The sequence below is a fragment of the Pelodiscus sinensis genome, chromosome 3 (assembly GCF_052426305.1).
Source record: "Pelodiscus sinensis isolate ZL-2025 chromosome 3, ASM5242630v1, whole genome shotgun sequence".
Lineage (NCBI taxonomy): Eukaryota > Metazoa > Chordata > Testudines > Trionychidae > Pelodiscus > Pelodiscus sinensis.
The window spans coordinates 173,277,286-173,300,399 of record NC_143054.1 but is presented as its reverse complement, the minus strand read 5'-3'; the positions used below and the strand labels follow the sequence as shown (position 1 = coordinate 173,300,399).

At 39.4% G+C, this 23,114-nt stretch overlaps 1 protein-coding gene across 2 annotated transcripts in view; it reads left to right on the top strand.

Annotated features, from left to right (window-relative positions):
* The window catches only part of UBR2 (ubiquitin protein ligase E3 component n-recognin 2), a 119,310-nt gene extending 98,492 nt beyond the window's left edge, over nucleotides 1-20,818 (top strand). For both annotated transcript variants that reach the window (XM_006122091.5, XM_006122090.5), the window contains exons 33-47: nucleotides 2,052-2,149; nucleotides 2,620-2,695; nucleotides 4,697-4,845; nucleotides 4,949-5,004; nucleotides 5,489-5,585; nucleotides 6,756-6,823; nucleotides 7,520-7,655; nucleotides 8,311-8,401; nucleotides 8,991-9,121; nucleotides 11,533-11,641; nucleotides 11,898-11,954; nucleotides 13,854-13,931; nucleotides 15,977-16,147; nucleotides 16,941-17,042; nucleotides 18,401-20,818. In XM_006122091.5, the coding sequence (XP_006122153.3) occupies nucleotides 2,052-2,149; nucleotides 2,620-2,695; nucleotides 4,697-4,845; nucleotides 4,949-5,004; nucleotides 5,489-5,585; nucleotides 6,756-6,823; nucleotides 7,520-7,655; nucleotides 8,311-8,401; nucleotides 8,991-9,121; nucleotides 11,533-11,641; nucleotides 11,898-11,954; nucleotides 13,854-13,931; nucleotides 15,977-16,147; nucleotides 16,941-17,042; nucleotides 18,401-18,542 (1,561 nt within the window). In that variant the 3' untranslated portion in view covers nucleotides 18,543-20,818. The remainder of the gene's footprint in view (nucleotides 1-2,051; nucleotides 2,150-2,619; nucleotides 2,696-4,696; nucleotides 4,846-4,948; nucleotides 5,005-5,488; nucleotides 5,586-6,755; nucleotides 6,824-7,519; nucleotides 7,656-8,310; nucleotides 8,402-8,990; nucleotides 9,122-11,532; nucleotides 11,642-11,897; nucleotides 11,955-13,853; nucleotides 13,932-15,976; nucleotides 16,148-16,940; nucleotides 17,043-18,400) is intronic.
* Nucleotides 20,819-23,114: the final 2,296 nt, after the last annotated feature.

Genomic DNA, 23,114 nt, shown 5'->3' with positions numbered 1-23,114 from the left:
GTGCCCAGGCCCCTCCTCCTGACCTTAAGCCACACAGCACCTGCCTTCTGCCCAAAATCCCCCCGACTCAGCCCCCTGTCCAAAATCCCTCTAGCTCCCTGTTCAGACACCTCCTACCTTCTGATCCCAGCCAGACACCTCTTGTCCCCAGCCTCTTGGCCAAAATCCCCTCTGCCCACTGGCCAACATTCACGCTTACCCCCAACCCTGGCACACTCTTCCTCCTGGCCAGGCACTCTGCCCCCTGGCCAAGCAGCCAGCCCTCAGCCTGCTCCTGCCCTCTAGCCAGGCAGCTTGCCCCCCTGGCCAGACCTTGCACTCTCACCCTGTCCTACATCCCACCTCCCATTCAAATCCTGCACTCTCATGCCTATCCCATTTACTGGCAGCACTGACCCGCATACTTAATTCCTCATTTTTGGCCCCAACCCAGAGGCTGAGGGCCAAAAAATCCACTAACCTGGAACCTCAGAAGAGAAAATCTGGCCTGAGACCTTGAACCTCAGTCCTCCTTGCACCTCACTCCACTATGGAACTGGAGCACCAGGGGAGTGAGGTGTTTGATTTGGGGATCGTCACATCAGTGAGGATTGAGGGTTTTTGGAGGGGTGTTTTGCTTCTCACTTTTGTGATCCCCCAACTGATTTTTCTGTCGATCAGTGGCCCCTGACCAAAAAAGGTTCCCCACTCCTGCCATAAAGATAATGTTGAAACTTTTTGTGTTGGGCATAATATTTTACTTTTATTTAAAAATGAAGCCTTGCCAAGAAGCCCCTAATTTGGGTCCAACTCCCATCTGGCTGCAACGTCATAACACTTCTGCACACATACCATGCCCCACACCAGCCCTAAGCCCATCATACACGTGAGCCCCTGCCCTGAGCCCCTCATTACCCCCACATATCCAGTCCCCTGCCATAACACACCTGCACGCCCACGCGTCCCAACCTTGTGCGCTGCGTCCATCATACACCCCAACCCAAACTCCTACATCCCCAGCCCCTGCCATAAGACTGACAGTAGATAGCTTGAATGTGTGCATGAAGCTGTATTTGACCAGTTATGATGTAAACTTCAAAGGACTGCGAAAAGATGCAGCAATAGAAGTCCCATTAAATAAAGTCTGTGAGTATAATGTTTCATTTGAGCTATCATTAATCATTATTTCAATTATCAATATTAAGTAGTATATTTTCAGTCAAGCAAATAGGCATTCTTATATGGCTCTTTGCTGATCACTTGTTCTGAATTTTGATGTTATTTGGCTCTTTGGTTGGAAAAGTTTGCCGACCCCTGGTACTGTAATTATTAAATAGGTGGTCAATGATTACAGCTGTGAGTTGGTCTTCTGAATGAGGAGTAGGAGATTTTAGTAAATGTGTAAGATATACCACTACAGAATATAGGAAAAGTAAAAGTACTCATCTCAAATAACCTATAAAATATGCATATGTGTCACAGATATTATGCCACAGTGGAGCCCGAACTGTTTCATCTTTTAAAAAATTACCCATTCAATTAGGCACACTCATTTGCATATCTTCTTCCGATTCTTTTTGTGGAAGAGGTTTTGCTGCCAAAAAGCCCTGTGTAGACGTGACCATTTGTTGGAAAACAAAAACCTTTTTCACAAGATCCTTTATTCCTCAAAAATCGAGGTTTATGGATCTTGCGAAAAAGGGTTTTTTTTTTTTCCGACAAATGACCACATCTACATAGGGCTTTTTAGCAGCAAAATCTCTTCTACAAAAAGAATCGGAAGAAGATATGCAAATGAGTATGCCATTTACATATCCTCTTCTGCCAAAAGAAATGCAGGGTAGACATAGCCACAGTGTCGTGATGGCATATGGTGATGGTTCATTGCATTTTAAAGTATAATTAGGAGTTTTCCTCTCTCTTCTCCCATAAATCTTAATCTTATTTTTTCAAATGTCACGCTTACTCTTATATGAGATAAATTATACAAATTATTTTTCCTAAAAGAGAATACAATATCTATTCTCAAATAATTTAATTTTTTAAAATGTATTTCTTCTGTTTTTTGATAGGTTAGATTTTTCAGATCAACCAAATCTAGCTCACTGGATGAGAACAATATCCCAGCAAATCAAAGCATTATATATACTTTGCAATGAAGAAACGGCTGGTAAGTCTGAAGATCTAATATTATATAGCCTGAAGTATGGAAATGTCACTTAGACATGGAGGCTTTTAATGATTAGTGTTTTATTTGAATCCAGATCAGGGTAGAAAGTTCTCCTTGGATTACTGCTTCCATGTGAATTGACTTAAGTGGTCTCCATTTAGTTCCTAATGTACCAGTTCCACAACTAAGACAGATGGCAACCATGTTTTCAGTCTCATTCATGAAACCATGAATTACATGGCAATGAAGTTTGAATTAACACTTTCCATACAGCTGGTCCTTCCATTACAGAACTGAGATGTTAGAAAAAAAAAGTTTTAAGAAATTTACATAGCCACTGACCATGTTATAATTATTCTAAGGAATTCAGAAATTCAGTTTCTGATGTCATTCTGCAATGTTCATGAACAGTAAAATTCACATACAGATGAATTTATATAATTACAAACTTTATTGGACTTTTTATGCAGATAATTCTTGTGGTAACTCAGAAAAAATGGATGAGCTACAACTACCTAAAGGATTTAGGCCAGACTTCCAACCAAAGTATGTATTTCATCTTCAGAAATTATTCATATTTGTATGTTATAGCAGGGATATAGGACTAAACCTGGGGTATATTTGTCTGCTGAAGGACCTCTGCTAAATGATCTAAAGAACTCTGTATCATACTTCCATTAGAGCAGCTGAGCTTGTGTCAAATATTGAATATTGTACAGCTCTACTTTTCCTCTACTTTTGCACTATTACGTTTGAACCGGTTTCTGTTACCTGTGGTTGGTATGGTTTCTTTGTTCAAACTTAGGTACACAGAAACCCTTGGATACATAATTATATACGTGTAACTTCATTGTTGACATTAAACTTGATTTCATAATGGTTGTGAATTTCTGATTCAATCATAGCTCAAAACTCTCCAAATACATTTCTTTAAAAATTGCACTGTTGTGAGTGCATTAATATACAGGCAGTCCCCGGGTTACGTACAAGATAGGGACTGTAGGTTTGTTCTTAAGTTGAATTTATATGTAAGTCGGAACTGGCGTCCAGATTCAGCCGCTGCTGAAACTGATCAGTTTCAACAGCGGCTGAATCTGGACGCCAGTTCTGACTTGCATACAGATTCAACTTAAGAACCCCAGGCATCCCCAAGTCAGCTGCTGCTGAAACTGATCAGCGGCTGATTCCAGGAAGCCCGGGGCAGGGGCTTCCTGTAGTCAGCCACTGGTCAGTTTCAGCAGCGGCTGACTTGGGGATGCCTGGGGCAGAGCAGCTGGGGTGCTGCTGGGTTGGTCCAGTAGCGCCGCCGCTCCTCGGCGCTACTGGACCAACCCAGCAGTACCCAAGCTGCTCTGCCCCAGGCATCCTGGTTCAGCCGCTGCTGAATCTGACCAGCAGTGGCTGTATCAGGTGCCTGGGGCAGAACAGCTGGGGTGCTGCCCGGTTGGTCCAGTAGCGCCCAGAGCGGCGCTACGGGACCAACTGGCAGCGCCCCAGCTGTTGTACCACAGGTGTCTGGAGCAAAGCCACGGAGCACGGGGGCAGCGGGACAGCCCAGATGCGCCGTGGCTGTCCGCTGCCCGCGTGCTCCGCGGCTTTGCTCTGCTTTGCTCCCCCCCCCCCTCCTCCTGGTCTGCAGACCAGGGGGATGGGGGGGGGGGCAAAGCAGAGCCAAGCCCCGGAGCGCCCGGCCAGCTGACAGCTCAGAGCGTCTGGGCTGTCAGCTGATCGCGCGCTCCGCGGCTTGGCTCTGCTTGGCTCTGCTTTGCCCCCCCCCCCCCCCCCGCCGTCCCCCTGGTCTGCAGACGCTCTGGGCTGTCAGCTGATCGGGCGCTCCGCGGCTTGGCTCTGCTCTGCTCTGCCCCCCCCCTCCCCCTGGTCTGCAGACCAGGGGGAGAGGGGAGGGGCAAAGCAGAGCCAAGCCTCGGAGCGCGTGGGCAGCGGACAGCCCTGTCCGCTGCCCACGTGTTCCGCCGCTTTGCTTCCTCTCCCTGGAGGTACCCCGTTCGTAACTGCGGATCCGACGTAAGTCGGATCCGCGTAACTCGGGGACTGCCTGTATTGAAATGTAAATTACAGGATCCAGATATCTGGAAATATTATTATTTGTGTAAGTGGTCTTCTTTCTTTAATAGGAAAGTAAATTAAAAATTCTGTGCTCAAATTGGCACATATTACTTCCATTATAGTTTTACTTATATTCATCCAAGTCTATTGAGGGCTGAGTTTGGTTAGTGCTATACAAATATGTAAAATTCCAGTCTAATCCAGACAGCTAAAAGTCAGTTGCCTCCGTGCATGAGGCACGCTGTTTAAAATAGCATCAAAATGCTAAATTCTCCTTTCCATATTCACACAAATAGGACTGTTTAGTTAGTAGACTGCTTGCTTGAATAAGGTCCAAAAAAACTGTCAACTTTATACTATCAGAGCTTTCAGACATTATGCTTCCAAATTAATGTTTAATTTGCCTGTTGTGAGAATAGACTTTTACTGTCTAGTAGTGTCTTTTTAAAGCCTGCCAAAACAGTATCTCTCTTATCTCAGGAGTCTTTATTCTGAAAGCGTTAAAGAGATGCTGACAACATTTGGCACTGCAACATACAAAGTGGGACTTAAGGTGCATCCCAATGAAGAAGATCCACGTGTACCCATAATGTGCTGGGGTAGCTGTGCTTACACAATACAGACTATAGGTAACAGTTTATTTTTAGTAACAATTACTGTGTGTCAGAAAGGGGTTGCTGGATTTCTAAATTTAGAGCACTGAAACTTTATTTTGTTTTTTACCTTCTGCAGAACGGATTTTAGCTGATGAAGATAAACCATTATTTGAACATTTACCTTGCCGACAGGTAAGATAAAATATCAGCTTCAGTTCTGAATCACTGGCCTGAGCATGGATTTCTCTTTAATTCAGAGTGCCAAAATTATAGCCTGAAATGATTGGAAAGCTTCTTTTTAACTTGGGTTCTACCCTTTTCTGCATCAATATCTGATATTTTACATTTGTTTCAAGTTAAAATTAAACAGTTTTGTTCTTCATGAATACTAAATATAATAGAATTGGGTTTGTCTGGTCATAATGATAGCTAAAGTAAAGAGCTTTGAAATTGTAGCTATGTTCTGTAAATCTGTTTGTGCACATGCATACATACACACACTGATATCTTTATTACATTGAATTCTTGGCATAATCTCTATCACTCAAAATATGAGGTAAATACTATAGCTAAGTAACTAGAGTGAAGTACTACATAGGGTTATAAAGGCATCATTTTATTGCATGTTAAAGAATTTGTAATTGTGACATTTAGATTGGATTTTTTTTTTTTTAAGGATGACTGCCTTACTTCATTAACAAGGTTTGCAGCAGCACACTGGACAGTTTCATCTCTTTCAGCAGTACAGGGTCACTTTTGTAGACTCTTCACATGTAAGTTCACTCCACTGTGCTCATTTTTTTGCGTAATAAATACAGATACTGATTAGGGATGTCAGTGAGTAGTTGACTAGATGATTAACCGATAAGTTTAGGCTTACAAATTAATCTAGCCGACTTACCCCTCCCCCCCATTACTGCCTCCGTATCCGTGGTCAGAGGCTGCTCTGTGACAGCATCCCTTGTCTTCCCCCTCCCCTGCAGCCTCTGTCTTCAGGGGGCTTAGAACCCCTGTTTATAGGGGCTGCTGCCACTCTGTGCTGCTGCCTCTGATACTGAGTGGCAGGGAGCTCCCCAGGAGTGGGGTTGCAGCACATTGGGTGCTGGTCATGCGCTCTGGGAATATATAATAGTCAACTAACGGCTAAGAATTCATACGGTTAGTTGACTATTCTGTTACCTGCTATTTAACATCCCTAACACTGATAGACCTGGCAAATTAACTTACAGTGAACAGTTACGATTATCTGAGAAATTATAGAAGATAAAACTGAAGAAACATTAAGGCTGCGTCTAGACTGGCATGATTTTGCGGAAATACTTTTAACGGAAAAGTTTTTCCGTTAAAAGTATTTCCGCACAAGAGCATCTAGATTGGCAAGTGCCTTTGTGCAAAAGATTTGCTTTTGCACAAAAGCATCCGTGGCCAGTCTAGACGCAATTTTGTGCAAGAAAGCCCCGATTGCCATTTTAGCCATCGGGGCTTTTTTGTGCAAAACAGTTCTTCCATGTCTACACTGGCCCTCTTGCGCAAGTATTCTTGCACAAGAGGGCTTTTTCCTGAGCGGGAGCGTGAAAGTATTTGCACAAGAAGCACTTATTTTGTACATTACAAAGTCAGTGCTCTTGCTCAAATTCAAGCGGCCAGTGTAGACATCTGGCAAGGTTTTGCAGAAAAGTGGCTGCTTTTGCGCAAAATCTTGCCAGTCTAGACGCACCCTAAAAGTTGTATCCTTTGTATCTAAAGTTTGCAAACTGGAAGAGAACCTGCTCAAAGTTCTTGAATTAATTTATTCCTTGCCAAAAACTGAAAGATCTTATCAGTAGATTCTTACAACATTTAAAACACACAGTTAAGATAATGATAGTCTCTTCTGTATCAAAAATCAATGCCATTGGTTGTTGTGTAATTAAAACTTTTTTTTTTGTTTTTTATATATTCAGCACTGGTGCCTAATGAAAAAAATGGAACTCTTCCATGCATACTTGATATTGACATGTTTCATTTATTGGTAAGTTTTACATATTGAACACAGCTAAATCTTAGTTCCTGTAGAATACATCTACACTACAAATAGAGGACCATGGGCAATGAGTCTCAAAACCTGTGTCAACTGACACAATGTGAACCTCATGATCTATGGAGCTAAAAATTGCAGCATGGATATCTTGCTCAGGCTGGAGCCCAGCTCTGAAATCAACTCAGCGTTTCAGAGCCGAGTCTCCAGCCCATGCAGGAACTGCTACTTTTAGCCCTGTACTGTAAGCCCTAATCAGTTTACCCAGGTTCTCAGTCTCACTGCAGGGCTTTCTGCAGTGTAGGTTTACCCTTAGGCATCTTTTTTTTATGTCAAAGCTGCAATTACATATTTTCTGCATAGCCACATGAATTTTTAGGGAAAAGTACAGCTGGCTAGTATTCCTTTTTGCAGCTGTTTAGATTTTTAATATTTTTTGCTATATTATAGTTTTATTCTCCAACTTGGGAAAAAGAGCAGTGAACACCAGCTTATTTGATAGCTACCCCTATGTCACATGAAGGAATGGGATAACTGGCATAAAAATGAGTTTCCTCGATTGTCCTTCAGCACAAAAGGTGGTGGCAAGAAAAAGCTTGACAGATTCTTGAGGCTGCGTGGCAGAAGACAGCATAGCTATATTTTCAGGTGTAGTCAAGACATTCATTCTCTTACACTTCTCTATTACAGGTAAGCTTGGTGCTTTCTTTTCCTGCTGTATACTGTCAGGATTTTTCAGGGGTTAGTCTTGGCACTGGAGATCTTCACATCTTCCATCTTGTCACAATGGCGCACATAGTACAAATTTTACTTACCTCATCAACAGGTAATGCCTCCTTTTTTGTTTCATTATCCATTTTTTAAAATGGACATTAAGGCTGTGTCTACACTTGAAAGTACAGCTATACTGCTATGTTGTACCAGCACACTATCCTCAGTAGGGATGCAAATTATATCAGCAAAAGCATGCTCTGTCAGTTATAACCCACATCCTCACCAGCATAGCTTGTACTGGCAAAAGTTGTACTGGCAAAAGTTTATGGTATAGGCCAGGTTTAAACTTTTGCTTCACAAAGAAAATAAACTGTTTCCTAAAGAAAGGAATTAATGCATTCTACTTGTAGTACTCATGTAACAAGAATGATTGGGTATGATGTATTGTGCGCAAAACATCTATCTGACATTGGCCACCAGATCTGATCCCTGGGTAGAGAGAGGGAGACAAAACAGTCTTTTCCTTGTTTCTTAATGGGACATTTCTTGTTTGGCAAGAAGGCCAAGAACAAAATTTATATAATTATTTTAGATGTTGTATACTGATGATAATATAGCCCAGGTCTTCAATTATTGTTTTATAAACTCCAGTGGTATTCAGAGTTTCACCTCCTCTCAGCTATTTTTAAAAAAGATTTTTCCATTTAAAAATAATTAAATGATTTTTACATTTAGAATTGTACTTGATATATTTTTTCTTTCTTCAGAAGAAAATGGCATGGACCAAGAAAACCCTAATGGTGAAGAAGAAGTTGCAGTGCTTACTTTGTATAAATTTCTTTGCCAACATACAGGAAGGTAAAATGATAGTCTCTATCTTACACAATCATTGTTTCCTTCTTAATCCCACCACCAATCTGTAACACCATAAAGGGTGAATTTTATATACTGATGCTATTAAGAGAATCATATTTTAAATTCAAAAGTTTTTGCTCCTTGTGTGCTACACACTAATCCTGGCTCATGATTGACTGAAAAAAGTCACATGACAAATCAACAAATTTCTGTAATTTACCTCCTCAGAGTTCAGTGATATTGTACTGCAGGATAATTTTGATCAGCAATTTGTCATATGTAAGTAAATCTTTATAGGTTGCAGCTGTGTTCTGAGATTTACTACTTACTCAGCCTGTCCTAAATATCTGATTCTTTACTGTATCATCAGATAAGTTAGAGAACCATAAAAATGGTTATCTTCCCATTAATGTTAGTTTCAAAGTGTAAAAAACCTGCTTAGTATGAAGTGTGGCCTAATTTTTATTAAATATACTTTTATTTAACTCATCAGCTTTGGATTAGCTATATTTTCTTAACTTAGTTGTAACAGTATTTCTCTGTGTCTGTCTCTGTCTCTCTCTCTCTCTGATTTTCTTCATTTTGTTTTAAGTGCCTTGAAAGAAATGTCCTCAGGCTGGCATCTGTGGAGAAGTATAAAAGCTGGGATTATGCCTTTCCTGAGATGCTCTGCTTTGTTTTTCCATTATTTAAATGGAGTTCCAGCACCATCAGAAATTCAAGGTATTTTCTATATATTGCTAGGTGTACAGGGACAGTTTGGTAAATTCCTAGGAAACAATGCTTTTGCTAAAGAGAATAAAACCCATTAAAACTTCCTTTCTGTAGTAGCTTCAGTGGATACATTACTGATTCAGGACTGTATCTGCACAAAACTGCAAAATAACAAAAAAGGTTTTCTTAGTTTTTAAAAGTCACTTTAATTAAAAATAAGCAAAATCCAAACAATATTCCACTGTTGTATCTTCTTTTTTCAAAATAATATAGCACACAAAATTGATATTCTAGTGCTTAAAAGGAAGTAAAGGCTCATTGCTTGTTTGAAATCTCATCTTTATTACCTTCAGAATTCTTCTTCAAGATTTGCCCCTGCTCCCTTTTTTTTTTTAATTAAAACCCTTAATTGTGAAAGTGTTACACTATGTTTACAGTTGAATCTGTGTTAGCAACAACCCAGGTCAATTTCAGTTATGGTTCAGAAAAAATGGATAAGTCTGAAGGTGCTAGTCATAATCAAAAAGAAATAGTGCACACGAATATTATAATATAATATTATAAATTCCCCATATTTAAAACTGAATTATTTGATGTTTTAGTTTTGAACTAAAATTAGGGTTTTTTCAGATAGACTATTATCAGAAACTAGCTCTTACACTGTAACATTTCTGTATGACCATCTTACCATATGCCTCATCAGAAAATGCACCAAAGAGTAAATGATACTTTTAGTGGATGGTATGCAAGACGTTGAGTGGAAAAACACCATTCTTCCGATTTACTTAGCTGGGCTTCCCAATTTTTTCATAGTCTGGACCACATCTTATCACAGAGCTCATTTCATGAGTCATAACTGGTTCTAACTGGCAACCTTAATTTGCCCTGCCGTTGCTTGTGCTACATCTGTTTTGTAAGTAAATAAAGAATTTCAGTCTCCAGGTCTTTCAATCTGGCACCTCACTAACCTTAAATCCACACCACATCTTAGAGCTGTCAACGTTTTTCATTATAATTAAGGCCACTAGTATGTGTCAGCGCTAACTGAAGTCTCGGAATCTGACTTCCAGAGACCTTTGTGATATTGGGCCCTGGCAGCTGCCTAGCTGCTGCTGGCAGTGGGGAAGTCCCCACCTTCCCAACTCCTACCCCTGCAGAACAGCAAGGGATATTTTGGAGGTCTCACCCATCACAGGCAGTGGTTTCCCTTCCACTGCTTTCAGCCCTGCAGAGTACTGGGAGATCCCCAGTGTTACCCAGCTCCCAGTCCTGAGGGGCAGCAGGAGATAACCCTCTAGCTCCCAGCCATTGAACGGAGTGCAGGGGGCTTCAGCTCTCTGCTGTTGCACACAGTGGAGCAAAGTGCTAAACACTTCTCTCTCTTCCCATTTTGCCAGGGATGATTTTGGTAAAAGTTAGGGACAAGTTACAGCTTCTGTGAATTTTTATTCATTACCTGTGACCTATACATGACTTTTACTAAAAAAATATCTGTGACAAAATGTTGTACTTAAAGAATTGCACAGGATACTTTTCACAGGATAAGGCAAAATGCCACATTTATTGGTTATTTATATACATTATCAGTACTGTATCAGATGCATATGATATACTGCACTCATGCACACACTTGCTGTTTAGTTACCAACTGGTTGCTCCCCTTAATTTCACTGGCCAGGTGAGTTAGGTGGGGGAGGGGAAGGAGCCGGGCTTCTGTCAATCCAGATCGTTGCTCCGATGTTGCAAGACGAGACCCAGGGTCCCATGCAAGACACCCAACACTTATAGAAGCTTTCACTCTCAGGTAAATGTCTGCACTTCAGCTGTATTGGTTCTTAATTAGATTTGTGGCACCGCCTTCTGAGTGTTATCTCCATTGCTGCCACACTCAGCTCCAAATAGGGCATTTACTTTTAACTCCAATTCTGCTTCTAAAGAGGGTGCTTGCTTCTGACTCTCCAAGGTCATCCGTGTGTCTGGTCCTTACAATGAATCCACTTGACAGAGTCTTGATGTCCTTGGGTTTGGATCCTATTCTTCCCCATTCCAACTGTTTCAGATGTTAGTCTTTGGAGGTGCTTGCCTTTCACGCTTCATCCATTCACATCTAATTCATCAAGAAGAAAATCCTTTTAAGTCAAAGGGAGAGATCTATTCAAGTACAAAGACATTTTCTTTTTAATTATTCCTAAGGGCTATAACATTATAAAGAGGCTTAATACAAAGTTTCTATATTATGAAGAGACTTAATACAAAGTTTAAAAAGACTTAAGACACATTATAAAATGACTAATATGAAGATTTATCTATAAAAACTCTATGCTTCATTATATTTCCTAATTAGCATTGTGTTTTATTTCCTGTTGATGATATCTTCCAAATAAAAGTGTTTTATTGTCTTTCTTTTTCTAAATTTACAGTCACAGGGGCAAGCCAGTTTGAACATATATGTAGCTATCTTTCCCTGCCAAACAACCTAATTTGCCTTTTTCAAGAAAACAGCAAAATTATGAACACTTTAGTAGAAAGGTATGAAACTTTTTTCTTTAATTCCAACATAAAATATGCTACATCAGAAATTAGTACATTTTTCTAGTAATGCATGTATTCTGAGGTGGAAATTTGAATGTATTTTAAAAATTTCCTGTAATATGCAGCAATTTTTGGAAGAAGTCCTTTGGGACAGAAAGATTAAATAGATCTGTATTCTTTAACTTGTTAGTAGTTGTTCCTCTATAGTACTGTCTAATGAAGACTAAAAGGCCTCTTTTTTTTTCTGTTGAAGCTGGTGTAGTAACAGTGAAGTAAAAAGGTACCTAGAAGGCAGGAGACAAGCCATAAGGTAAGTATGGAGGGATTTTAGAACGGGAGAGAAGATTTTTTTTTTTCTCCTATAACAAAATGTAAAAAATACAGCTTCAGAATGCAGTTCGGAAGCACATGTATATTGAAGCCGTGCTGTCCAACACGTTGGCCATTAGCCACATGTGGCTATTTGGCTGGTTGAGCGTGGCTAGTTTGCTCTAGCAATAGCCATTAGAATGGCTATTGCTTTAAAACTGGTCGGATACCATGGTATTAGAGGATGAATCAAGATATATTTATTTATAAGGAGAATGAAATGTTGCTTAAATTCAGAGATTTTTGTGAATACAGAATGGATCATTATAATCCTTTTCATTTAACTTCCTGCATAATGTTCAGGCCAACTTTTCATCAATAAGTTCCTGCATCAAGCCCACAACTACTGGTTCAACTAGAACAGTGCTTTTTAAACTTTTTAAGACCAAAGAACACCAAATATTTTTTTTTTTTATGGGGAACACCAAGGATTTTTTTGCTGGGGGGGGAAGCCCCCAGGGAAAAGTTGGGGCAGGAGAAGGCTTGTCCCTTTAAGGGTGGCCATTTTGAATTCTGATCTCTCCATGGTACACCTCTGACCGCGGAATACACTTTAAGAAACACTGAACTAGAACATACCAGGTTTAAAGACGTGTAAACTTAGTTACAAAAACTCCAACTGATGTGCAAAATTGCATTTAAATTGTTTGCTCTCAGAAACAAAACTTTTTTTCTTTGAAATCGGACATTTGAAAACAAAGTTGTAATGTTATCAGTTTTAGAGAAGATTGTTTATTTACTCAGAATGGAGGCTAAATATTGGTATAGGTTGAACCTCTCTGATCCAGCAACATCTGAGGTCTGGCATGATTTTAATTAGTCAGCTGTCCATTTATCATGGATATGACCAAGTTTCCTGCGGTCCTATAATATTTGTTTACAGCCACCAATCCGGCGCTTGGTGTTCTGTGTTGTTACTTAGCTCTAAATTACCCCTAAATGACTTCTGAGAGCCCAGTAAGCAGTGGAAGTGTTGGTAATGTTGCTAGACAGTATTGACCTCTTGTGGTCCAGCAAATTCTCTGGTTTGCCACCGATCAGGTTGTAAGGGTGCTGGACTAGAGACATTCAACCTGTACTTCATTATTCAAGTAATTTAACACACACACAAACTCTATCATGAAAATATATTTTTATAATTAAACTTCGAAACTAAATGATATTAAATTAACTTGAATCTTAAACCTGTACAAAGGAATGCTGGATTAATACCGAGGTATGACAAAAATCAGTAAATTAAGTCAGTTGATTAAATGATAGACTATCAGTTTTAAAATTAAGATCATTTCAGGTCATTATAATATTCTAATTGGATAGTTGGAAGTTTTTTATTCATTTCATTTTTTTTTTAACATCCTTTACTATTCATGAACAGATAAGCAGGTTACAGATGATATAGTCGCTGGTAGTTCTCTTTATCATTCAGCACATTGCAGTGCACTGCTTCTTGTACAACCTTGAACTTGGATGTCACAGCCTCATAGATTCTATCTTATTTCTGAAGATATGAACATTAAAACTTACATTGTGTAGAACGGTAGTTCTCAGCCTATTTACTGTGGCGTATATGCATATGCAGCTCTCTGTGTTGCATAGGCCAGGCCACATCCTCACAATACATATATATACTGCCTGTGTGGTTCTGGGGCAGTCACATGGGCCACAGCTCTGTGCTGATTGGGATGCAAGCAGGCCACAGGTTGAGATCCACTGGTGTAGAATCTGGAGGAATGGGGGGGAAAGGTCTTGACATTAACACTCATAAATTCCAAACTGCATAAATATGAGTTTGCAATGATTGTGTCCACTGTTTGTTAAACATTTGATGGTTTCCTTTTAGCTATGCAAGAGAATCTAACAAATTAATAGACCTTCCAGATGATTACAGCTGTCTCATTAATCAAGCATCTAATTTCTTGTAAGTTTTATGTAATTATGTTAATCTTTAAAAGCCATTTGTTGGTTTTGATGAATGGGAAAATCTTTCAGGAGAGTCTTGAAAAGGTTGTTTAGAAACATAACACATGAATGTAAGAATTTTCGGTCAAACCAAAGATTCATCTAGTCCAGTATGTTGTCTTCTGACAGTAGCCAATGTCAGATGGCCTGGGGGAGTGAACATAACAGGTAATTATCAAGTGATCCCTCTCCTGTCATCCATTTCCAGCCTCTGACAAACAGAGGCTAGGAACACCATTCCTACCCATCTTTGCTAATAAGTATTGATGGACCTATCCTCCCTGGATTTATCTAGTGGGTTTTTTTTTAACTCTGTTAAAGTCCTGGTCTTCACAGTATCCTCTGGCAAGGAGTTCCACAGGTTGACTGTGTACTGCATGAAGAAATACTTCCTTTTATTTGTTTTAAACTTAGCTATACTTTCATTTGATGACCCCCTAGTTCTTGTGTTTGGGAAAAAATAAATAACTTTTCCTTATTCACTTTCTCCATACCTGTCATGATTTTATAGACCTGTGTCGTATCCCCCCTTAGTCTCCACTTTTCTAAGCTGAAAAGTTCCAGTCTTTTTAATCTCTCAAAGTAAATGACACACAGGTTTACTATCAGAAGGGTAGCCGTGTTAGTCTGAATCTGCAAAAGCGGCGAGGAGTCCTGTGGCACCTTGTAGACGAACCAAAGTGTTGGAGCATAAGCTTTTGTGGGCAAAGACCCACTTCATCAGATGCATGGGTCTTTGCCCACTGAGGAACCACCTGATCAGCATCACCAGCAGCGGCACCTCTGGTGGAGCGCGGGAGCCGGAGGTGCCACTGCTGGTGATACTGATCAGGTGGTTCCTCACTGGGCAAAGACCCATGCATCTGACGAAGTGGGTCTTTGCCCACGAAAGCTTATGCTCCAACACTTCGGTTCGTCTATAAGGTGCCACAGGACTCCTCGCCACTTATACAGGTTTACTGTTATCTTTTTTCACTAAAGTGCTTTATCTTGATTACTTATTTCAATAAAGCATAAAGTAGAAGTTGGGGGGAAGGAGGAATCTGTAACTTCACTTAACAAGAAGTTTCCAGAATAAATTTGAATCTGTTCATTGCCATTTAAAGTACAGATTGAAACTCCATAATCTGGATTTCCTTGGTCCAGCATCCTCTGGTGATCCCGTGAGTGCTCTCACGGGATAAGTTATGGGGCTGGGGCCAGGACCATTGCGAAAGTAGGAGGCCGAGATGGAGTCCTGGGGGCAGCAAAGCCTCCGGAAGGAACAGAGCACAGCTGCTGGAGGGGAGCGCAGAGCCGCCCTCCACGCCGGTGATAGTGAGGGTGTGAGCAGGGAATAGTGCAGAGCTGTGGAGGAGCAGAGTGACTCCCTCCCCCTCCCCCTCAAGTGTTGATTATGTTTTAAAAAATGTTAAACTCCAGAAACTCCAGTGTTGCTGAGGGGAGTGCAGAACCACAGGCAGCAGGGGGAGTGCGGAGCCCCCCAGTAGGAGCAGCCCATCCATATAGGTGAACTAGGCGGTTTCCTAGGGCGTCAAGTTAAATGTGGTGCCTACTGGTGGCACAGTATCATTGAGGGGTTTGTAGGTGGGGGCGCTGATTGCATGGTTTGCCTAGGGTGCCAGTTGCTGGCAGCTAGTCTAGGCCGCTCCTATTCCCCCAGGGGGGAATGCGGAGCCGCAGGCAGTAGCAGAGCTGCTGGGGAGAAAGCAGAGCTCTCAGAGGCCAGCGTAGCAGGAAGCCATCCAGGAGAGAGTGGTGCCTCCACCAGGGAGAGAGTAGAGCTCTAAACAGCAGCGGAGTCCCAGGCCACTGCGGGGAGAGCAGAGCCCTGGGCTGCAGCTTTGACCTTGCCTTGTCCAGCAAGTTCCCTGGTCCAGAATCAGTCAGGTCCTTAGGGTGCCAGACCAGGGAGGTACAACCTGTACTGAGCTATAACTTCATAGTAAAGTTGTAACTGTGTTCACTTACGTGTGTTGAATTGTTTTGGTTGCTTACATAAAGGTGTCCAAAATCAGGTGGTGATAAAAGCAGAGCACCAACATTGTGCCTTGTATGTGGGACCATGCTATGTTCTCAGAGTTATTGTTGTCAAACGGAGTTAGAAGGGGAAGATGTTGGCGCCTGTACTGCACATACATATTCATGTGGCTCTGGAGTGGGCATATTTCTCAGGTAAGGATTTTATTACATCCAAACTTTTTTAGTAGGGTACACAGATATATCCATAAATGTGACTGTTGTGCTGTATGTCAGGAGAGTTATGCTTATAGAAAAGAAGTTAATAGATGCACAAAAAATAGGATTTTTTTAATCTTCATTGCACTTCAGAATTTTTAAGAGCTTTTATTTTTGATGTAATAAAATCTGTTAGAAGGTCCATAGCTGATCAGATAAGGATTTCCCCATGTATTGTGTAACATTTCATTGCAAATAAATGAAATGATCATGGTAAACTTTTGTTTTTTGGAAATAATGAAAATAACTTTGGTATAAAGCATAGCTCTGAATTAATTTCACAGGAAAAAAACTGTTACATCTGCCATCAGTTAACACAACTCCTATTAGACATGTACAGTATAACCTCTTCAATGCACAATTTACATTTAGGTTTTTAAAAAATATTTGTTAATGGGAAGCAAAACTGATGTATTTTCTTGCAGTGTTCTTAAGTAGCTTACAAATTGATTAGTCCAAGCACACTGAAAATTACACTGTAACAGATAAAATGGAACAGAATCTTGTTAGAACTATTTTTAATATGTATATAATATGCACATGGCATAGGAAGGATACAAATATTTGCAGATGGTAGTTACATTTTTAAATTCCACAGTACGTGCACATTATACTGAATCACAGATACACGTGCAAGCTGCAAGTCCGCAGTACTTGGAAAAATACTAGAAATGTAGTCACATCATAAAATTAATGAGCAAAATCTCTCTCTCTCTCCCTCCCTCCCCAGAGTACGAGAATGCCAAGTGCTGTTTTTAGCTGGAAAAACCAAGGGCTGCTTTTATGCTCCTCCCTATCTTGATGACTATGGAGAGACAGACCAGGGACTCAGGTACATTTTTAAAAGAATGTTCTAAAATATTAATGGGAACACTTCTCTTTACCCTCAAAAGCAGTTGGTTCTTATAATAAGCTTAGTTATAAGTTAAATAATGTATAGCAAAGCTGCTAAAGTTGGGCAATAATGTAGTTGTGTATGGCATAATGTCTAAAACCTTTTTTAAAATACATTCTTTGTTGGAAACATCTGATGAGAAATAATTTGCCAGGGATAAAGAGGTTTCTTGAGGTTCTATAGACCATACTACTGGCAAATATATCCTATCTTTATGCACAGTTTGTGTATTATTATGTGTTTATCTGTATCAGATGAAAACCTTGACACAAATTGATTTAATGTAGAACTGCATGTTGGTTTTTAGGCTGAAATCTTTAATTTTAGAGGGAGGAGGTACCTAGGCCTTCAGTACTCTCACTAGCTTTATAGACAGCAGGGCCAGATCTTTGCAAATGGTTAGAATCATAAAGTGTAAGCTGGTGATGACATACAAAGATTGTTTAAAGCTCACTTTTACATAGCCCTGATCTTGGAGCGTCTTTGTACATGCTGATACCTCAGCCCTCAGGCAGTTTGTAACCTATACCAGACTTTAATAGTCATAGAGAACTCAAACAGATCAGAGATGGTGTGTTGTGAGGGTGCGCCCCCTTTCTGTAGCAGTGCCACCTTTTTGTTCATAATGCTGATAGGAGATGAGGTGAATAGTGTATCAGCCCATGTATTGTCTTGTACAAGGTCATTCTTGCCTGGGCAAGATAAATGAAGCTTGTGCTGTACCACTAAAGTGATATTTGTGACCATATAGTGACACCTGACTATTTACTCCTCTATTTCCACAGGCTTTAGAGTGGAAATACCACCCTAAGCAGTTTTTTTCCAGGTTTGCCATAATATATAGCTCGCCTAGAATACGATAGCTCAAATATAGTGGAGTTGAAACACGTGCCATAATTCTCACCTCAATTTCTTCTCCTTTTCCAGATTATTTTTTCTCCAGTATTCCTCCTAGTGTGGGGGAGCATAGGGCTTCAAGCTCAGACATAAGTATCTCTGCTCATCCTGAAGAGATGACCTGAATCTGCACAAATGTAAAGGGCCCTCATTTTTAATGATGCTCATTATGCAAGATGAAAATCTTGTCTATAGAGGGTCAGCTGAAATACTATAAGATCAAATTACTTTGGAATCAATTGTCAGTGCAGTTTTTGCAACTAAAATACTATACATACACTAACACTAAAAGATTATGTACGTGCTTTGTGTATTATCTGTGAGTACATAAGTGTTCTGTAAGATTTTACCATTGTTAGTTTTCTGATAAATGTTTTTGTTTTTTGTTTTTTTTTCAGGCGTGGGAATCCCTTACACCTGTGTAAAGAACGGTTTAAAAAGATTCAAAAACTCTGGCAACAGCACAGTATCACAGAAGAAATTGGACATGCACAAGAAGCAAATCAAACACTAGTTGGCATTGATTGGCAGCATTTATAATTTGTTATAATCTGAAGACTGGAACTTTATTTATGATGATTTTTGTAACCTAGTAAGTTTTTTCCAAACAAAAGAGGGAGTTGAGAAAACTGAGGAAAATAAAGAGACAATTCCAGTCCTTCTATTTACTTTTTGTTTTCCAATTTGTTTTGAAAAGTTCCTGGTTACAATAACCATGTTAACTTTTTTTTCGATGTAAGCAGGTTTTACCAGTAGTATTATTTGCACTGTACTTCCTTCCCCTGAAACTTCTTGGGGATATAGAACTTGGGCAAATGAACTTAAGTTTTTGGTGCAAAAGAATGACTCCTCTTGGAAATCTGACTCTGATTATTTTCTAAATGAATTAACAAGAGGAAAAAAAACTGCTGAAATGGAGATTAGATTGAGCACAATTATGGATTGTGTTTTGCCCTTTGCTTGTAATCTGAGCCATTTCACTTTATTTATTACTCTGCGTTTTAACACTTAAACTATGTAAGTGAGATGGAATAAAGTAAGGATGATAATAATGTAGCAAATGGATGTATCTGTCTGCATCAATGGATAAACTTTGTGTATCTAAAATTATTTTGTAATTCATATTTTTATGATTTTTTTGCCTTCTATTTGATTTTCTTTTTGCTGAAAACTAACACTTGCTAACAAGTAAAACAATTTAATTTAAAGCTATAACTGGAGCATTGCACACCTTATGAATATTGTGTGGTTTGCAGTTTTAGTGCAACAGGGAAACCCTTTCATTTTCCATAATGTGATTGTTTTCCCAAATTTAAAGGGTTGATGTATTTCAGACGGTTTAAGGCAATGGAAATATATAGTCATATGAAAGGTGATTTTGTGTTAATTTGAAGAGGCCCATCTCTCAAGATGCAAATCCTACTTAAATCTTAATTGCAGTTTATTGATTCCAGGTTTCCAAATAGAAACCCTCAGACAAAAAATAAACCTTTTTTTCTGTGTATGAAGGACACAAGTCACAGAGCATTTATGTTTGCTACTGTTCATTTTCTTTCAGTTGTATCAAGTAAATTTACTTTCTGACATAGCAAACACTTTACTAAAGCTCTGGAAAGATGTTTGTCTATAGTATATTTTATAAATATAATCTATACCTGCACAGATTTTGCACTTGGTGTGTGAGTGCCTGAAGGCAGTGAGTTTTCTAGTTAAATGTAGTAAATGCCATGTTAGACTTCCCCTCCGCCCCCCACTAAATCTCTAAAAGACATGGTTTATGATAGAAAATCCATAACCTTTAATGCCTTTCAAGTTTTGGTAAGTTACTAAAACAATTTATTTACATAGCTCTGATTTTTAAGAATCAAAGTGATTCTTTTACTAAGTCTTGCTTTCTTCTTCAGCCCAAACAAGCAGTACTTTCAATGGCTGCAGTCTTCATTTACAATAGGTTTGAATGGTTTGGTTTTTTACAGATGTAATGTTTCAGAATAATTTTGTATATGTTACAGTGTACAGGACAGTTCTCCACAGGCTTGGAAATAGTCTTGAGTTAAGATATAGACATAATACAAAATAGAGAAACTGAAAAATTATAAGTACTTATTTTTAAGGCTGCTATTAGATATGACACTCTCGTTTCTAATGGCCCTGATCTTCAAGTGTCTATCTCACTTTTTTATAGAAGAGTTGCAAAATCTGCAGGAAGAAAATCAGCATTAAAGTTTCATCAGTCTACTTTCCTCTCCTTAGTTATAGCATCAATTTCTTGTTGTGCAGGTCATATAAAAATTTTCTTCTGCAACACAATTTCTTTGACTGAAAGGCTTGCTGCTTCTGCTTTATTCCACATGTCCAGGAAACTTTTGTAGTTAAAATTGCATTGAAAATAGTTTTATCATGGATGTAGTTATTCCAGAAATAACAGTGTTGTCTGCCACAATTTGTTACATTGACAGATTTCCTGGGTAAATCAAAATATTGATAGAAGGCACTTTTCTCATTTTTCTGAGATGGAGAAGGATGAATGGATTCGTTGAATTATGGCTGCAAAACTAGCAAAGTACACAAATTATCCTATTTTTAGTGAGATTAGTCGTTCTTACTTAATCCATTTTCTTTTCTGATTTTTTTTTTGCATGTATTTATGTTCACTGTAGAAATATTTATAAAACATGGTTTCAATATCAGGGAAAAAATACATGTAATAAATTGGCTATAACTTTAATATCTGTGGACTACTTGTAAAATTTGGAATGTATCATATGTAAAAAAATGAGAGTATCAAAATAAATGCTTTAGGTGTTGACATTAAATACTTTTAAAATTTTATTTTTAGAAAAAGTTGTTCTGAGCTTTGGAATTGTTAACTTTGATTACCTTGTTGCTCCATAGTGTTAATCACAGGATAAGAGAAATACCTAGATATGCAACACTTGCAATTCTCTGACTAAAAATTTAAGATGATTATAATATTAGTGTCAGTTACTTCAGTTAGCTAACTCTGTCTTGACCTCTACTGAAAAGTCTGATCATCATTTAGCAGAGTGATACATTTTTTTTAAAGAGCTAATGAGTAAACACAATTGAAGCTCACTCAGAAGTAAATTAAACAGGACAAACAAAACCTGCTATTTATTTTCACAAAAGGTAAGATATGTTGCCTTTTCTGTTGCAAACTACTATGCACATTAAAAAAAATAGCATTCAGGTCTGCGATTCTTTTGTGCTTCATTCATAAGTGTCCAGAGATCTGAGTCTCCTGTTCATGTCCGCTAATTACCTGGTTGCAGTTGTGCAGCTTCAAAATGTAAGTTGTAATCTGTTGTATAACATTTGTAATGAATGATTCTTATTTATGTTACAGCACACCTACTTAGTAAGTGAAACTTCCTGAAGCCCCAAACCTGTAGTTATTAAGGGAAGATAACACTTCTTTCTACCATAGGAAACCCTCTTACTATGGTGTAAAAACCATATAGTACAAGTTGTTTGCTAAGACCATTGGTTCCCACAAGTCTGCTTTAACTACTGTGCTTTCTGTTGGTTGAGAATACCTGGTGCTAGCTCCATTGCAATTGTCTTCTGTATCCCCCTATATCTATCTATCTCTCTCTCACAGACACACACACGGTACAGCTAGACCAAGTTTTTGTTGGAAAAAGGTATGCAAAATGTGCTCCGCATTTTGCATACTGTTTTCCAATTGTTTTGTCGGAAGAGACTTTTCCGACATTTGGCCTGTCTAGACTGGGTCAAATGTCGGGGAAAAAACCCTCTTTCGGAAGCCCCCTTCTTAGCAAACATGTTTTTTCCCTGGATGTGGCAGAGTTTTTTACACCCCCCTTCCCAGTCTAGCCATAGCCTCACACACACTACTTATAGTCTTGTATGTCCCTCAGAAGGCTCCCCATACTACCTTCTGCATTGGTCAGTCAAGAACCTTTCTATAAACCAGCATGGGCAGGGAAGATGGATTTGGAGGATCTAATAGATCTGGAAATATAATACAGGTGGGCCTCTGTTTTTGTTTTATTTTTGATTTCCTGGCAATTTCAGTGTTCATAAATTGTAAAAAAATAAAAAAAAATTCTGAAAATAGGTGAAAACCAAGACTAGGGAAAGGTGGCAAGTTGTCTTCATGAGAGCTGAGGCTGTGGAGTAACTTGCAGTGTCGCAATTGAGGAACTCTTCTGCTCCCTACATCATAGGGCATCTTGGCTGCCAGAACCCTGCTTCCTGTCTTTCAGAGTCAGCCTGCTGCATAGAGGAAATGAACAGGTCTATGCTAAATGCCTGAAATCAGGTCAGGGAAAGAAAGCTAAACCCTGTAAGTATCTGCTCCCCTGCCCAAGGAAAGCATCCTGAGGTTGGCCCTATCTGCTTCCCCTGCACAGGCCCTGTCCAGTAGGGGAAGCAGATGGGTCTGGCCTCTGGGGCTATGCTGAATGGCTGGGAAGAGGAGGTAGCTCTCTTTGGCATGACTTCAGTACTTATGGGATGCAGCTTTCTACTCTCTGCAGGCCTGTCACTGCAATGGTTAGGTAGCCTTTGTGGGTAGGACCTGGCTCCCTGCCTGTCTCCAAAAATTCTCAGATACAGAAAAAGCCAGTTTGTGTGAAGATTGGTAAAAATCCAAATACAGATTTTGAAAGTCCAGGTTTTACTTAATCTTTTTTTGTGTGTGAACAATTTCAGTAATTTTTTTCTAACTAAAATAAGTTCAGACTCCATGGAGAGTGGTCTGTTATAGTTCATTTGATGATGACAATATAAATGGATCCCAAACAATCCCAAATTAAACCTAGAGTGGCATAACTTCACTGAAAAGGCAAAGAAAGTATGGAGGAGATGTGTAACTCCATTCTTATCTCAGTCCTTGGTTTATTTGGACAATTGTAGATGCTATTTGAGTAATTGCAAAGCAAATTAGGCATATAGCTGCACTCACATTTTACCACTAATGTGCCACTAGGATAAATGGGACATTTCACACCCCTTAAGAACATTTTTTTTTTTTTTGGTCTACAGAGCTACATTAACTTCTGTATAAAAGGTTGCTTTTGCAACTAGAGGGACCTAAATCTTTTTTATGAATGTGTCTAGGGGCCA